Source organism: Loxodonta africana, chromosome 4 (assembly GCF_030014295.1).
Source record: "Loxodonta africana isolate mLoxAfr1 chromosome 4, mLoxAfr1.hap2, whole genome shotgun sequence".
In the NCBI taxonomy this organism is placed as follows: Eukaryota; Metazoa; Chordata; class Mammalia; order Proboscidea; family Elephantidae; genus Loxodonta; species Loxodonta africana.
This window is the reverse complement of record NC_087345.1, coordinates 102,714,876-102,732,580: the sequence shown is the minus strand read 5'-3', so window position 1 is coordinate 102,732,580 and position 17,705 is coordinate 102,714,876. Positions and strand designations below refer to the sequence as shown.

General features: G+C 34.3%; 1 protein-coding gene across 6 annotated transcripts in view; it reads left to right on the top strand.

The window, feature by feature from the left end:
- The window catches only part of LRRK2 (leucine rich repeat kinase 2), a 159,702-nt gene that overhangs the window by 70,925 nt on the left and 71,072 nt on the right, over positions 1–17,705 (top strand). For all 6 annotated transcript variants that reach the window (XM_064284381.1, XM_064284380.1, XM_064284384.1 and 3 more), the window contains 8 exons: positions 1,945–2,195; positions 2,471–2,619; positions 5,106–5,199; positions 7,912–8,098; positions 9,343–9,524; positions 11,812–12,041; positions 12,458–12,585; positions 13,879–14,097. In XM_064284381.1, coding sequence (XP_064140451.1) covers positions 1,945–2,195; positions 2,471–2,619; positions 5,106–5,199; positions 7,912–8,098; positions 9,343–9,524; positions 11,812–12,041; positions 12,458–12,585; positions 13,879–14,097 — 1,440 coding nt within the window. The remainder of the gene's footprint in view (positions 1–1,944; positions 2,196–2,470; positions 2,620–5,105; positions 5,200–7,911; positions 8,099–9,342; positions 9,525–11,811; positions 12,042–12,457; positions 12,586–13,878; positions 14,098–17,705) is intronic.

Below are 17,705 nucleotides of genomic sequence, written 5' to 3'. Positions count from 1 at the left end.
TCTCCCCTTCATCCTTACAGATGAGGTTGGGTACCCACTTCTGTTTACATTTCCATAGAACCCACTTCTGTTTACATTTCCATAGAACTCAGTGCTTTCCCCCTAAAACTCATTCACTTATAAATTTTGATTTACTGTATATGCCCTCACTAAAACAAAACAAAACAAAACAACCCATCTTGGAAGAAATATTGACAGAATGTTTTGAGAAGCAAGGATGGTGAGACTTTGTCTCACATACTTTGGACATATTATCAGCTTGGTAAAGTAGAGGGTCACTGAAAAAGAGCAAGACCCTCAAAGAGATGGATTGACAGAGTGGCTGCCAGCAGTGGGCTCAAACATAGCAATGACTGTGAGGATGGCCCAGGACCGGGCAGTGTTTTGTTCTGTTGTACATAACATCGCTATGAGTTGGAACCAACTCCATGACACCTAACAACCTAACAACAACAAGCCCTCACTAAACCATGAATTTCTTAAGAACAGGAACTGTTTCAGGCTTGGTCATGTCTATCCCTAGTGCCTCCTTAGGCTTGATATATTGTTTAAGAAAAAAAAAAAAACTTCTTACTGTCGAGTTGATGCAGAATCATAGTGACCCTATAAAAACCCAAACTCAAACCCATTGCCATTGAGTCAATTCCAATTCATTGTGACCCTATAGAACAGAGTGAAAGAACTGCCCCATAGGTTTCCAGCGATTGGTTGGTGGATTCGAACTGCTGACGTTTTAATTAGCAGCTGACTTATTCATTTCACAAACAATTATTGAAGGCCTACCAAGTGTCAATAAAAAATAGTCAGGCATACATTAATTCCTACTGCCTCTAGTGTCAGGCATACACTAATCTGTATTAGTAAGCCTTCAATAAATGTTTGTGAGATGGATAAGTAAAGAAAACAGAGATTCAGCGAGGTCTATATAAAGAAAATTTGAAGAGAGCATGAGTAGGAGATGTACTAGGGCATTCTACTAGTGGACCAGCTACTTCCTTTGAATTTTTTTCTTAAGGAAATTTCAGAATGTCACCACTAGGTGGAACTTCTCTGTACTGCCTGAAGGGTCATAATTGTGCCTCTTTTTTCAAAAATATTTCCAAATTAATCTTTGGGAATAAATAATTTTAAAATCTGTTCTCCTGAGTAGCTGGTAGAATCTAAAATCAAAGCAGGAATTTTAAAAATGTAAGGAAACAACTTCTTGGAGGAAGAGCCATCCATAAGACCTCTACGCCACATCAAAGTTTTAGAATTCTTTGAGAGAATAAATATGTTGACACATAAAGAGGAGCAGAGAGCTCTGATTGTTTTTGGTATTTTAGTCCTTTGACAGTAATCAACACCAAAGACTTTAAAAACTTGAGATAACATGTAAATGGAAGATTTGCCATTATCATTGTAAGGATAGGAACAGCTTAAAAATAGAAGTTTGAAACAAAAAGTTTCATTAAGAAGGTTTAAAAGGAGGAGGTTCTAAAATGAAACATTTATTAATATAATGACTGCTTTTATGGTTAAATCTTATTTATATTAAAATGTATAAGTTTTTAAAACCTAATATTTTTAAAAAATGTATTCTCAGGATTATGTTGTTTTACACATTCATTAAATCACCAATTCAAATGTTTATTAAGGCTTATTCTGCTTCCATATTATACTCTTTGTGGGAATGATTTACAGAAACAACTGAGTTAAACCCTAACCTTAGTTTTGTAAATCCACTTTTGACAGTCTACCTTTATATTTTGCCTAGTTTTACCCATCTTATAGCAGCGACAGTTGAGGTAGTCAGTAGACTGAAGTTCTGTTGTGGATTCTGTTTATGATAAAAAAAGAATTGTTGAAGATTCTAGTTATTTATGGTGTAGAAGGCAGAGATATTAACTAAGCTTAAGTTTCTCAGATAATTCATTTTAAAATTTTAAAATATTATCTTTTCAGACTCTGAAGTGTCTAACACATTTGGACTTGCATAGTAATAAATTTACAGCATTTCCTTCTTATTTGTTGAAAATGAATTGCATTGCCAACCTTGATGTTTCTCGAAATGACATTGGCCCCTCCATAATTTTGGATCCTGCGGTGAGGTGTCCAACCCTGAGACAGTTTAACCTGTCATATAATCAGCTGTCTTCTGTTCCTGAGAACCTCGCTGTTGTGGTAGAGAAGCTGGAGCAATTCATTTTAGAAGGGTAAGAAAGGGATTCATTAAAGAAGAAAGGGCTTTCTTACACTGACGTTTCAGAAGGTTGAAAAAATGTGCTGACGTTATTTCTGTAGTAAGGAGTTTAAACAGTAATATGATAAAAGACTGAGGCAGTTAATATTACAGCTTCTACCACTTGACTTACATTTTCATAACTAATTTCAAAATTAATAAATCTGCTTTGATGCAATGGTTAGATAAAGTGTTTCTTCGAAGCATACCAGTATATAATTTAATCCTCGTTTTGTCTCTTATGACTAGAAATAGAATATCAGGAATATGTTCCCCCTTGAGCCTGAAGGAACTGAAGATCTTAAACCTTAGTAAAAACCACATTTCATCCCTGTCAGAGAATTTCCTCGAGGCTTGTCCTAAAGTGGAGAGTTTCAATGCCAGAATAAATTTTCTTGGTAAGTGTTCTGTGTGAGTCTCCATCTTACCAGGCCTTCTAAGTATTATAGGATGAATCATACATGCATATTTTACATGGGGTTTTAAAGGTGGTGTTTCATTCAGTTTAAATGTGCTGGCGCTTGAAATAAAGAGTTAGCAGATTGTTATTGTTGTAGGTTAAAACAGCAATTCCTTGTCCTACAAATAGTCATTGTATCGTGTTTCCTATTAGACTAAACTGTTAAACTGAAAATGGACATAGCTGCCTATGCTGAGCTAGGACACTGAGTTTCATACTGAAGTTTCTTCAGAAGTTATTTTGATTACTAGTGTAATTTTTATTATCATTATTCTTGGGGTTTTTTTTTAACAAATCAAATTCATCATTTTATAGTTTTTGGATTATAAAATTAATGTGTATTTATTGAGCACCTGTTCTGTGCCAACATATTACAATAACACATACCATGATCATCACTTAAAAAAAAAAATTCAGAGAATATGCTATGTTTTAGTATGTGAGGTAATACTAAGGAATTATATACATTTGTGGCTCATCTGAAAATGTTAACATTTCTAATTCTGAAAATTCTAATTTTAAGGGGCAATTACTTTTATAGCAATTAAACAGAAACTCCCCATATTTTACTTTTTTTAATGGCACCAGAGACCACATGCATTTTGCCACCCATGTTATCCTATTCTATATTCTACACCTGGCTAGGTAAAACAAGTTTTAATGCTGTTTAGTAGCAGAATAAAATTTCACTATTTATTTTAAAACATTTTAATTTTTCATAACTTTCAGAAACAAATAAAGATAAAAAGCCTGTTAATATATATAGTATTTCCCTCCTTCTCTGTCTCTCCTTCCCTGCCTCTCCTCCTCCTGAATATTGAGCATATACTTACCTTAAGCCTGGCGTTGAGGATAGAGTGGTTCCCTTACAGTCCTTGTACTTAAGAAACCTAGTTAAGGTCATAAGCCAGACAGTAAACAAATGATGACACAAATAAATGTAAATATGTATTGTGCTAGGTGCTATGAGGAAAAGGTTCAGGATACTATGAGGGTAAGACAGGGGGTTCTATCCACACTGTGGAGTCAGGGAAGCATCTCAGTGCCCACAGCATTTATGTTGGATCTGGAAAGAAGAGCATCTGAAAGGCCCGTGATCTCATCCCATACTCACAGCAGTCTTGTAGGGTAGGACAGATATTATGACCGGCTTGACTAATTGAGGAAATTGAAGCACTGAGATTTGTGCGTGTGTGTGTATGACATATTCGTGCAATTAACTAGTTGCTTAAGTTTGTGTAGAACCTAGGTTCAAAAATCTTTATGAACCTACTACACTTAATGGTTTCAGAAGTAGCCTAACATTTGAAATGATGTCCCATGGAGGTAACATCTGAGTGGGACCGCTAACCATCAAAAATAATCTTTTATGAGTGTTTTGTATTGCATCTGAACCTCAAGACTCTTTTTAGTCCTTAAGTTTCTTAAGAACTATTCAGTTTATTTGGCTACAAATGCTTTTTGGAAATAGTTGAAGTTTAGTATATCTCTTCCTGCTTCTTTGGCAGAAGCTACTGGAGGTGTCCTGGAACATTCTGACTCTTGAAGCTTTTCTAGATAAAGCATAATGCATATTTCTAACCTTGAAAGTGCTAAGAAATTATTTCTCAAGCCATTTTCATAGAAACAGATATTGTTAGACCTTGAAAGAATCTCAGAGATATTCTGGTCTAGCTCCACTGTTTTATAAATGAGAAAATAGGCTGTATGATTTATCACTGTATCTTGAATTGTGTTCCATGAAATTTTATTCCTAGGTGGTACCACATATTTTATTTCCCTCTTGAGAATTTGTAAAATATATCAGCATATTGAAAACTCTTGAGATATTTCACTTTATTTTACCTAATGTTTCCCAAACTCTTATGATCATATGATCAAAGAATACTCATTATTATTCAATAGAATATTGTTAGGAAATATACCCTGAAGAACTTTTATCCTTATACTGTATTGCCTATAGGGCAATGACCCCATCTTAACTAACTATATCTACAGTGACTCTATTTCCAAAAAAAGTCATATTCACAGGTGCTACAGGTTAATGAAATATTTGAAAGAATTTTGTTATAATTTCTTAAAAGTAACTTGAACTAATCTATAGTGTGTCACATAATGACATCATACATAATTTGATTATTCTTATATGAATATTCTAATTTCTGCTTTGTACACATATTATAAGGATAAATTTATATTTAGACAGTTGTTAGATTTCAGATTAAACAATTCTGATAACAATGGTGTAGTCTTTTATTGTTGTGGTATTAAGAATATTACCTAATTTAAAAAAATAGCCTTTTAAATTGTCAGTATGAGAGTGGAAATTAAAGTTACACATTATTGATAGCTGTTTTTATTGTTGAGTCTAATGTAAACCTAGTTAAAATGATTAAAATGTTCATACTCTTTATTTTCTTTCAGCTGCAATGCCTTTCTTACCTTCTTCCATAACAAGCCTAAAATTATCTCAAAATAAATTTACATGTATTCCAGAAGCAATTTTGAATCTACCACAGTAAGTTGACTGTTTTGATTTTAAAAACGTATCAGCCAGAACAGAAACATGGTTTCGACTTAGGCATATAAATCCAATGGATTTCTATATAATCTCAGTTTAATGTTTTTAAATATATGAATGTTTGCTTTTCAATAAACAGAAGATCCAGGCCAGTTTTTTTTTTGTTTGTTTGTTTTTGTTTTTACACTTGTGGATTAATTTAGTGTATCATGGTGTAGAAACTAGGATTTTTTAATTAATCATTGCATTATTACAATCAAATAAGATTGACTGGCTGTCACTTTGACTTTTAAATTCAGTTGTTCTCAGAGGTTGATATGTTGCCAGTACACTATTAACTTTGAAATTATATACTTAAATTATGTTTGAGTGAGATTTTTGGTGAAGATAGAACAATTTTGTAGTTTCAGGTTTTTGTGTATTTTTTGTTAATTTCATTGAAAATGAACACTCCCTTTCATTCAGACATTAATAAGATTTTGTGTATTGTCATCTTAAATTCTGTTCTAATTGTATCATATATTATAAAACTAATTCATAAATATATATGTGCAAATATGTAAATATGTATGTAAATAATAGTTAATTGTAACCTAGCCATAGAATATGTGAAATAGATGAATAATAGTTAATGTAAATCTAGCCTTAGAATGTGTCAGACACAGTTCTGTTTTGCAGTGGATTATCTGTTTAATGCTGCCAGTACTCCTATAATATAGCTACTGTTATCTTCACTTTATAATGAGGACAGTACTTCATAGAGAGATGAAATAGCTTGCCCAAAGTCATAGTTATTAAACACTGGTGGTTTCTCACGTACAGGCACCTATAAAATACAGGTGATCCCATATATTCCCAAAACTGTGTTTGAAGGTTAAGTAATTATGACAGTTGAATAGAACATACATGCCAAAAAGAAGGTCCAGAGAACTACAAATATTATCTAATCCCTAATCACCGTTTACCTTTAAACAGCATCTTCAGATATACCTTTCCAGCATTTTCTATATATTCTTTCTTTAATTTTGTTCTTTTATTTCACAAACGACCACACAGTTGGCCAGCCAGCATAATTCCTGACTAAGGCTAAAGAGTCATTACTTTTGGAAGACCTACTGATTATGAACTTTGTCTCAACTACATTGTTTGTTAGACATTGTATTAGTTTACCAGGGTTGCCTTAACAAATTACGAAAACTATGTGGCCTAAAACAACAGAAATTTATTGTCTTACAGTTTGGAGGCTAGAGTCTGAATTCAGGTATTGGCAGGGCCATGATCTCTCCTAAGTCTCTGGGGGAAGATCCTTTCTTGTCTCTCCCAGCTTCTCATAGCCCTAGGCATTACTTCATAGCAGTATGTCTCTAATCTCTGCCTCCTTCCTCACATGCCCATCTTCCCTCTGTGGCTCTTCTTATATGGATACCAACCTTAAAGAGATTAGGGCCCACCCCAATGAACTCACCTTAACTAATTACATCTGGAAAGACCCTATTTCCAATCAAGGTCACATTCATAGGTATGGAGGTTAGGACTTGAACATATGTTTTTGGGGGGACACAATTCAATCCATAACAGACGTAATGTCTTATCTATAATAAGGTCACCTTCATCTTCTTGTGTTCTACACATTTTAAAGATAACTGGGGCAAAATCTAGCAACATTTTAAAATAAAAGCATAAATGTTGCTGTGCAGACCTGAACCTTTGTCTAGCAGGCAGTATCTCTAAGTGAGCTTAGAATTCATGAATTTATCATGCTTCAAATATGTGGATTAAATGGGATCAGTATATAGTCATAAAAGTTCAGTCGACTTGTCCATAGTCAAAGGTATCAAAGTCACTGACTGCCTTTATTCTTCCTTCACACATGCACTTACATGTGACTCATATTTTTCTGTAAACTTTGGGTAGCTATTCTTGTATGGAAGCAATCAACTTGCATTGAGGGCCTACTGTATGCAAGGCACCATGCTCTGTTACAATATTTATTAATAGTGAGACAAAAGAAATGCCCATGCCCAATATTAATTAACTCTAGGATGCAATCTCTGAAGAATCCCCTAGTAATGACCAGAAATTAAAAAGAGAAATAGGGCTACGCCTTGTAAATATTGTATAGACTTGCAGAACTTTTAATGAACATTTTTGCATTTGTTAATTATTTCTGATGTGAGCCCTGGTTGCACAACGTTTAAAGCGCTCAGCTATTAACCTAAAGGTTGATAGTTGGAATCCACCAGCAACTCTGCAGGAGAGATGACTTGGCGATCTTCTCCCATAAAGATTACAGCCTAGGAAACCCTATGGGGCAGTGCTACTCTGTCCTATAGAGTCTCTATGAGTCTCAATCCCCTCGATGGTACACAACAAGAACAATTTCTCATTTACCACAAACATTTGTAAAGCAGGTTTTTCTGTCATTTGGAGATTGATATTTGTAAGTATCTGAAATAGGGAAATTGGACCTCAATTTTATTTTTAATTGGGCTTCATTTATGTTAATATCATTCCTAGTGAAACTTGCCTTTTTTCTAGCTCTTTTCCATATAAATGTATATTTACACAGAAACACACATGCATACTTATGTGTAAATAATTCTAGCTTTAAAGTTATGTCTGAGTCTCTGGTGAAAATTACCTGTGATGTTAATTCATGTATTTTAAAAACACTGATTTGGTTTTTATGTTGACATTGTATCATTTTAGCTTACGGTCCTTAGATATGAGCAGCAACAATATTCAGTATCTACCAGGCCCTGCACACTGGAAATCTTTGAACTTAAGGGAACTCTTGTTTAACTCTAATCAGATCAGCATCTTGGACTTAAGCGAGAAAGCACATGCATGGTCTAGGGTAGAGAAGCTACATCTCTCTCGTAATCAGCTGAAAGAGGTAAGAGGTCATCTTTATTTGTTTAAAAGTATTGTCAACTTTAAGATATGCTTTCCTAATTTGTATCATCACAAATTAGCATTTTAAAATTTAATCGATATTTCTTCCTTTTTGAATAAGCTCTAATCCTATCCTGAGGTGAGTGGGTATAGTAAAATAGCTTAATTTCCTTTAAAAACCATGTTTTTGTGTTCGGTTTTTGAGGAATTCTAGAAGTACACATATTTAATTATGAATGTGTATAATGCTTTAAGTGTGTCATTCTATCACTAAATGTCTGATCTGTTAACAGACTCTCAGATGCTGTCTACATTTCTCTAGTTGTCTCTAAAAAAAAAAAAAAATGTCTCTAGGCTCTATATATCCTGTGTTTTTCAGCTGACATTCTTTCCTACCTTCTTAAATTTCTTCACACCTCCACCATGCTATCCCCCACCCAAAGTCTTTGAGAGCTATAAGCAACATAGAGCAAGCAATGTAGGTCAGCCGCCCTTGCTTCTCTCCTTTGCTTTTGTTATAAATCTGAAATTGATTATCCATTCCTCTCACAAAAATTTTTTTGGTCAAGTTCAAGCCTATTGCCTATAAAAATCAAGAGGAATTAAGTGCCTAAAACTGTGAAGTTAGGAATAACTGTGAAATATTCATTGGTACTTGATTTTTTTTTTTTTTTGCCAGCAAATTAATGTTTTATATTTTATAAAGTAATATATATTGGCTAAAAATTTGGAACATAGAAAAAAAAATCTAAAATTAGGATGCCACCAAAAATGTAGTCATTGAATTGTATTTTAAGAACATTAGGTTGTATTTTGGTGCTGGTTTTTTTTTTTTTTTTTTTTTTAAGTTGTATTTAAGTTTGCACTGACTAAACCTCTATAGTTTTACTTAAGAACACAGTGTGAGGGAGCAGAATGAAGCCACGGATGAAAGGATTTCTGTAACTATAGGAACTTTTTTACCTTTAATGTTGTGAGATGAAACGTGTTACCAAGGGAGATTGGGCTTCTCAAAATTATAAGTGACATAAATTATGTTGGGTAAGTCCTTTATATCTATCTTTTTTGTTTTTAAACTTCTATAATTAAAAACTTGGAAAAGACTTTGGAAAGTTTTAGAACTCTGTTGAAAGTTGCTGATGGAATCTAGGAGGCTTTTCTTGTTTCCTATCAGCATCTTGTTTCTCGGCAGCACACAGTTCTTCCTTCCCACCAACAGGTTTCGCCCTTTTTTATTTCATTAAGATTCCTCCTGAGATTGGCTGTCTTGAAAATCTGACATCACTCGATGTTAGTTACAACTTGGAACTGACATCCTTTCCCAATGAGATGGGGAAATTAAGCAAAATATGGGATCTTCCTTTGGATGAACTGCATCTTAATTTTGATTTTAAACATATAGGATGTAAAGCCAAAGACATCATAAGGTTAGATAATTTTATTTCCATTTGTTTTTATTACATTTGTGTCAGATTTTCTTGGTCTAACTTTTATGGATATATAGTTACAATTTAGACAAAATGTATAGTATTATGTACCATTAACATCCTATGTGTCAATATTTACATCAAATGAATGGGTTTATATGGTGCACTGCAGAGGCTTTCTGTTTCTTCTTACCCAAGCTAGTGTGGAGAGAATGGATTCTCTTCTGAATCATGCTTTTCAATAGAAATAAATGTTGAAAGGAAATAAGTATTCTTACTCTTTGGCCTATTGTTATTAATAAAACAATCTTAAGAAATATAGCAGAGTATAACTTCTCACATTTCATGTAACAAATATTTAACATATGCTTATTATATTTTAGGGCATTAGAGTTACTTCAGTGATATCAAATTACTAACTTTGATTTTGCCTATTAGTAACCTACACCTTGAACATTTTTGAAACCATCAGACTCCCCAGATATCACTGTTTCTGGTCTTTACACTTGAGTGACTTCAACTATCTTTGATATTAGGCTTTATTCCATCCTTTGTTCTATTTCAAGTAGGTTAGTCTTATTGTTATCTACTCTTAAAATCATCTATTCTCTTTTCCATTAAGTTATTCCTATCTGTATTTATCTTGGAGGCTTCAGCTGAATTATCACTTACCAATATATACTCAACTATAATATCCACCAAAGCAGGGACCATGGCTATGTTTGCTCACTATTCAATTCTTGGCACCTAGCACAGCCTGGTACATAATAAATAGTAGTTGAGTTACAAATGGACTACACTTACCTAATTCTCAACTGCATGTTTAAATTTGCCTTTTTTGTCTCTTTTTTATAAGGACTTGGTTTTCTAATTTCCTGAGCTTGTCTTAATTTGAAAGGAAAGAGTTTGTCACCATTATGCTAAGTATGGCTATCTTTGATCCTATGTAATTATTTCCTGTGGATTTTTGTTCCTGAAACTAGAGAAGATTTTTATGTAAAAATTGGTTTAATTACTATTCAAAATTTAGAAGAACTAATTTTGAGTGTTTTGTGCTATATTATCAAGCTACTACATAGCTATGTATTTTTAAATGTGTAAAAAAATTTAGAACAAACAGAAGACTGGGAAGAGGTTAGAAATTGTAGACATCATTTGCTTTTTTAGGAACAATTTTTTTTTTTTTTTGGTGAATTCAGTTCTTAAATATACATTTGAGCCATTGATTTTCTTGTCTATTGGTGGTGAAAAGAGAAATTGTATGAGACCCTATGTCGGAATTGACTCAATGGCAACGCTTTTTTTGGGTGAGAAAATGAGTTATTTCAATGACAGTGGGCACAATATCTGATAAGTCAGATCTTGTTTCTTAAAGCATCAAAGGAATCAAGACAAGTAATGTAGCTTTTTAGTCATATTGTCAGAAATGTTGGTTAGATTCCTATTAGTTATGAGAATGGGTCAGTCCGTAGTCTCAAAAATTCACTTGTAGTTTACTCTTGTAATTTAAAAATTCCAACATTTTAGCATAGTTTAGAATATATCATTCTATATCTATTATAAATTTGAGAACATTTTAAATCTACTGTTATTTTAAGGTTTTTTTTTTAGCCACCTTTTTTTATAGCAATTCTAGATAGTTTTAATTATTTTAACATCAAGATTGATTAGGAATAGCAATACGTTAACATCTGGTGAAAGTGTAATAGCTTATATGTATTTATTTATAGTGTAACCAATGTGATCTCATTATATATGTCATATGTATGTGTGCATATGATATATAGAAAAAAATATATCTGTACATCTTATTACCATACATGAATGGATATGCACACATATATAATGTAATCAGTAGGACTTTTAACAGTATACATATGTACTATATCTTGGTTCTATGTCATGGACTCTGTAAAATTTTATATGTAGAAAAATTTAAAGTTTTATTTGTACTATTTAAAGAAATTCAGATATTTGTACTGTGTTCTAATTAGTATTGCAAATATATTTTGGGATTTGGATTATTTATGGTGGTAGTGTAACATGTCATTATGTTTGATAATGCTGCCAGTCGTTATCAACTACACTACCATCACCAATAAAACATATGCATTCACACTGCATTTAAAGCATGCACTTCATTAGTTATACGAGCTATACACTCTTTTGCATACTGTATATTCTAGAACAGTCTAAAATTTAAAATATTCAGTGCATGAGAACTCATCTAAATCTCAGATGCACTGTTAAGCAGTTTATTATTTTATTTTTGTCTTTCAAATACCAGGTTTCTTCAACAGCGGTTAAAAAAGGCTGTGCCCTATAACCGAATGAAACTTATGATTGTGGGGAACACTGGGAGTGGTAAAACCACTTTATTGCAGCAGTTAATGAAAACCAAGAAATCAGAACTTGGAATGCAAAGTGCCACAGTTGGCATCGATGTGAAAGACTGGTCTATCCAAATAAGAGGCAAACGGAAGAAAGAGTTGGTTCTAAATGTGTGGGATTTTGCAGGTATTTATTTCTCTAGACTTTTTAATTCAGTTTTACCTTTCTTTAGAACAGGGGTTTAAAATTTGAGTTTTTTTTGTTCCAAGGCTGCAAACAGAGATAGTGGAACCTACGGAATTATTCCAAAGCCATTTACTTCTCCTAATTTTATTCTTGCCACCAGAAAGAGAGGTGCATGGAGAGGAAATGTTAAGAACCAGTAGATGCCAGCTAAAGCTGAGGACTTGGTTGTTTGCTGACACATATTGTAGACATTCTCAATCACTAGTAAAAAGCCAAGTATAGCTTTTTAAACATTGTTGATTGCTTTTCTCTTCTCAGTATGCTAAAGAGTAAATAATATTGCCTAAAAAAATATTTTTAAGGATTTTTGCCTATTGTTTGGAAAGCTAAAAAAAAAGTCTGCAATCTTTATTTAGGTCGTGAGGAATTCTACAGTACTCATCCCCACTTTATGACTCAACGAGCATTATATCTTGCTGTTTACGACCTCAGCAAAGGACAAGCTGAAGTTGACGCCATGAAGCCTTGGCTCTTCAATATAAAGGTGATCTAACATAGTTATTTCAAAATAGAAAATAATTTCATTGTTTTTTGTTTGTAAGGTAATTTTTAGGGCAAATAGTTGCCTAAACAGTCTCTTCAAATCATTTTTTAAAAGAAAATTGGAAGCACTAAAATTTTGAATTGGTAAATTTTCAGATTAATTGACTTGTGACCAAAATCTTTTTAACCTATAAAATTATAAAATATATACATTAAACCATTTTTGATCATTTAATATCTTAAGAGGAGTATACATTTTCCTAATCTAAGATAAACCAATAAAGAAAAGTAATCCATTCATCACCAAACAGTGATGCCTTTGGTCGCAATATAATACCAAGTTTTTTCAATTCTATACTTTTAAATGGTCCCAAATTAATGTCTTCTTATATTTAGAACCTCCCCTATTAATTTTCCTGCCTTCTCCCCTGCTGCCATGTTGTAAGTTATTCCTCTAAATAATATGGCTTTTTAGAGTTTGTGTCTAAAGCCAGAGTGAAGAGCTGATGGGTTGTTATGTCTTTAAAATTTGTCTCAACAGCTTGGCATATATTCTGGCTTCATGCAGATTGTTTTTTTATTTTTTTTTTTAAACTTCTTTTTTCTTGACTTTATTAGGTATAGCTAGCAGAAGTGAGCAGATATTACAGTGGCAGTAATGCTTGTTTTAGTCTCTAAGTTGAATGACTTCAAAATGAATTCAGGAGATTAAACTCATAGATGAGGAAGAAAAAAATATAAAACATTATGTTATTTTGATAAAATTTTTTTTTATTAAATGCTTATTTTATTTAGAAATTTAAAACATACTTAAGGTTTTTTTTTTTTTTTTTTTTAAGGGTTAGTCCACCTTAAGGCGTGGAAAATAAAATAAAAACTAGGCTGCTACTCCCATTGCTGTCGAGTCAGTTCTGACTCATACTGACCCTATAGGACAGAGTAGAACTGTTCCATAGAGTTTCCAAGGAGGGCCTGGTGGATTCAAACTGCGACTGCTACTGCTATTCAGACCTCCCGAAAAGTGGCAGTAATTGGATTAAGAGGGAGCAGAGAAATGACTTTTAAAATTTCTTAAGGTTAAATTTTTTCTTAGGTCTAAGAAAGGAAATTGTTGTATTGATTGAGCTATTCCCAAAGTCATCAATAATTAAAGATAGTCATTCTTTTGCTTTTCTTAAGGGCTTCTAATTTCTCATTTTTATTCAACTGAATTTTATGGGAAGTAAATACCAACAGAGATGTAAGCAGTCCCAATTTCAAAACAAACACCAGAGTATTTTATCTTTCCCCATAGGCACGTGCTTCTTCTTCCCCCGTGATCCTTGTTGGCACACATTTGGATGTTTCTGATGAGAAGCAGCGCAAAGCCTGCATAAGTAAAATCACCAAGGAACTCTTGAACAAACGAGGTTTCCCCGCAATACGGGATTACCACTTCGTGAATGCCACCGAGGAATCTGATGCTTTAGCAAAACTTCGGAAAACCATTATAAATGAGAGCCTTAATTTCAAGGTAATATGATTTATGCCTAGTGTACGTTAGTAGATCAATATAATTTATTAATTCTGATGTTGTACAACTGCTTAGATATGTCAGAAATCTTGAAAAGAGAACAGTCATCTTAAAATCATGGGGTGTTTTTCCATAGCTATTCACATTATTAAGGTACTTTCAATTTTGCGTATTTATACCCTACCTCATTTCAAATTCGTAGAAGTGGAATCCTGGGAAGGTGGTAATCTTAGAGAACGCTTCTGATGCCCTTTCTCCCAATTTCCTGCTGTAGTGATTCAGTCATAGGATACAAGTGAATGTTAGGGTCATCTTTCTTTTATTTATTCTTTGTTGTTTGTCCAGCTCCGCCTTTCTTTTGGAGTTCCCATGCCTGATCTGTACCACTTTATGCCACCTATCTTGTCACTATGATCTCCATTCCAATTTTTTCCTCAGTAAAAAGAGCCCTGGTGGTGCAGCGGTCAGGAGCTGCAGCTGCTACTCAAAAGGTCGACAATTTGAATCCACCAGCCACTCCTTGGAAACCCTATGAGGCAGTTCTACTCTGTCCTGTAGGGTTGCTGTGAGCTGGAATTAACTTGACAGCAATGGGTTTGGTTTTAGTTATCATGAGGTAGCTCTTTCAGTTGCTTGGGTTTTAGTTAACATGAGGTAGCTCTTTCAGTTGCTTGCCAAGGTCACAGATTTGGTTTTCAGCAATATTGAAGAAATGTTTTAGTTCATAAAAAACTGGGTTTTTCATTTTAGAAATTATGTTTTTGATTTCCAAAGTTCTATTCTGATAAGTTCTTTTCTGGCAAGACAAATTGTAGTAATTCCTAGGATTCATAAAACACATAAATCGTTCATCAGGGAGAACACTTGTTTCTAAATACTTTCAGGAAAAAGAAGTCTCTAGGTTCTACAGAGAACATAATGTGAGCTGTACTGAGAAACACCCTGAATAGTTGAATATGACAAACACAATGGTAGATTTCATTGTCAGTCCCTGTTGGCTTAGCTTATTAGCTCTAATGATCAAGATCATGGCTTATAATGAGGGTTCTGTTTGCCGGGGCAGTCAGCATAATTATTAATAGTGTCTCACTACATTCTCAAAAGAATTCTAGTTTGGATAATAAATTATATGGTCACCTGGTTATAACTGCATGTTGCCTGTGAGCTTAGTTCTGTTCTATTTCCACAGATTATGCTCCTGTCCAAAATTAAATGAACGATTTATGATGTGTTGGTTTTTGTGGTGCCCAGAGAGAGAATTTGTATGTTTGTATATTTCAGTATACATCTGTCACTGCCACTAAAGGGCTTTACTGATGATGGGATAGTAGTAGCATTTTACATGTGGGACATGCAATTAGCAAGTAATACTACAGCTTTTTGAAAAACAAATGTACATCTGATTGAATGTTCTCTTTATCCGGGTGGTTTTCTTCCGAGACTATACCTGTACTTACAAAACTTTGTTGTTTACTTAGAATATTTTAATAGCTTCTTTTTTAAATCATTGTTGTCAGACCATGTATCTTATTTTTTAGTCCCTCTTTATTGATTTAATTTTATCATCTTTTATATGATGATATCACTGTGTCCCTGTTTTGAGTTTATTTTTATCTTGATTTATTTTTGATTTCCCTATCTGGGTTGACGTCTGGTTGCTCTGCCCTGTGCTCTAGTCTTGGGTTGATACCTGGCATTATTGATTTTCTAACCAGAGGATTCCCGTTAGTATTTCTTGTAGTTTTGATTTGTTTTTTGCAAATTCCCTAAACTTCTGTTTATCTGAAAATGTCCTAATTTTGCCTTCATATTTGAGAGACAGTTTTGCTAGATATATGATTCTTGGTTGACAATTTTTTTTTCCTTCAAGGCTTTATATATGTCAATCCATTGCCTTCTTGCCTGCATGGTTTCTGCTGAGTAGAGTAGAGTAGTCCAGGCTTATTCTTACTGACTCTTCTTTGTAGGTGACTTTTCATTTATCCCTAGCCGCTCTTAAAATTCTCTCTTTATCTTTAGTTTTGGCAAGGTTGGATAAAATATGCCTTGGTGACTTTCTTTTGGTATCTACCTTGTGTGGAGTTTGATAAGCATCTTGGATAAAAATCTCCTCATCTTTCACTGTCAGGGATGTTTTCTGCCAACAAATCTTCAACGATTCTCTCTGTGTTTTCTGTTCTCCCTCCCTGTTCTGGTACTCCAATCACTCATAGGTTATTTCACTTGACAGAGTCCCACATGATTCTTAGAGTTTCTTCATTTTTTTAAATTCTTCTATCTGATTTTAATTCGAATATATTGGTGCCAAGTGTTTTATCTTCTGTCTCACTAATTCTGACTTCCATTTCCTCAATTCTGCTCCTCTGACTTTCTATTAGTTGTCTAACTCTGAAATTTTATTGTTAATCTTCTGAATTTCTGATTGCTGTTGCTCTGTGGATTCTTGCAGCCTATTAAATTTTTCTTATGCTCTCAAATAACCTTAATTTTCTCAACTGCTTTACCTGTGTTTTCTTTGGCTTGTTCTGTGTTTTGCCTGATCTCCTTCCTGATTTCTTGAAGAGTTCTGTATATTAATATTTTGTGTTCTACATCTGGTAATTCTAGGACTATCTCTTCATCCAGAAGATTCCTTGATTCTTTGTATTGGGAGCTTGTTGAAGTGATCATAATCTGCATCTTTATGTGATTTGGTATTGACTCTTGTCTCCAAGCCATCTATAAGTTATTGTATTAATTTATTTTATGTGTGCTTACTGTGTCCTAGCTTGTTCCTTTGTTTTGTTTTGATATGCCCAGATAGGCTGCTCGAGTGAGCTAGCTTCATTACTAGTGCCTTTGAAGCCCTAATGTCCCATCACCATATGGCTAGAGCTGTTACCAGGTATATGAGTGTAGGAGTCCATTCAATTTTCTCATATAGATTCAGTTCGGGTGTTCAGGTAGTCAGTCACCAAGTGTGTGGTACTGGCTCTCACCTGCAGTCTTATAGGAGCAGTGGTGATTGGTATATGCACAGGTATCCGGTTGCAGCAGGGGGTCACAATCTGGCAACCATTCCCTGAGTGTCTGTTCCCTAGAGCATACAGGTGGGTGGGCTCTGCAACCAGACCATGGGCATCTAATGCTTTTTGCTGTAAGGACTGGGAGGCACCACTTATCCTTGGACCCCTGTCGCAGGTGGCTAGGTGGCATGGGTGGAGCCACCAGTCCTCAGGCCCCTGATGTGGGTAGGTGAAAAAAAAAAGGACCCTGCTTATTAGGCAGAGTGATGTCAAACATCAAAAACCCACTTCTCCACTCCACAGCTGAAACAGTTAAAGTCAGGCCTCGGGTGCATATACCGTTGCACCATGCCACCAAGGGCTTAGCTGCTGAAATGGGCACACACAGGTCCATGCAGGGGTGAAAGGCATTCAAAGTCTGTGGACCACTTGTGCCTGGACAGGAGCTGCTTGTGCCCTGAGTTCTCATCTTAGGGAAGCCAGCAGATTATTTTCCCCTTTTTGTTAATTTGTTCCTTCTTCAAGGCCAGGAGAATGGCTCAGGATGCATAGCAGGACCTATCTCGGGCCCAGGGAAATTGACTGCCACTGAAGCTGGCTGGG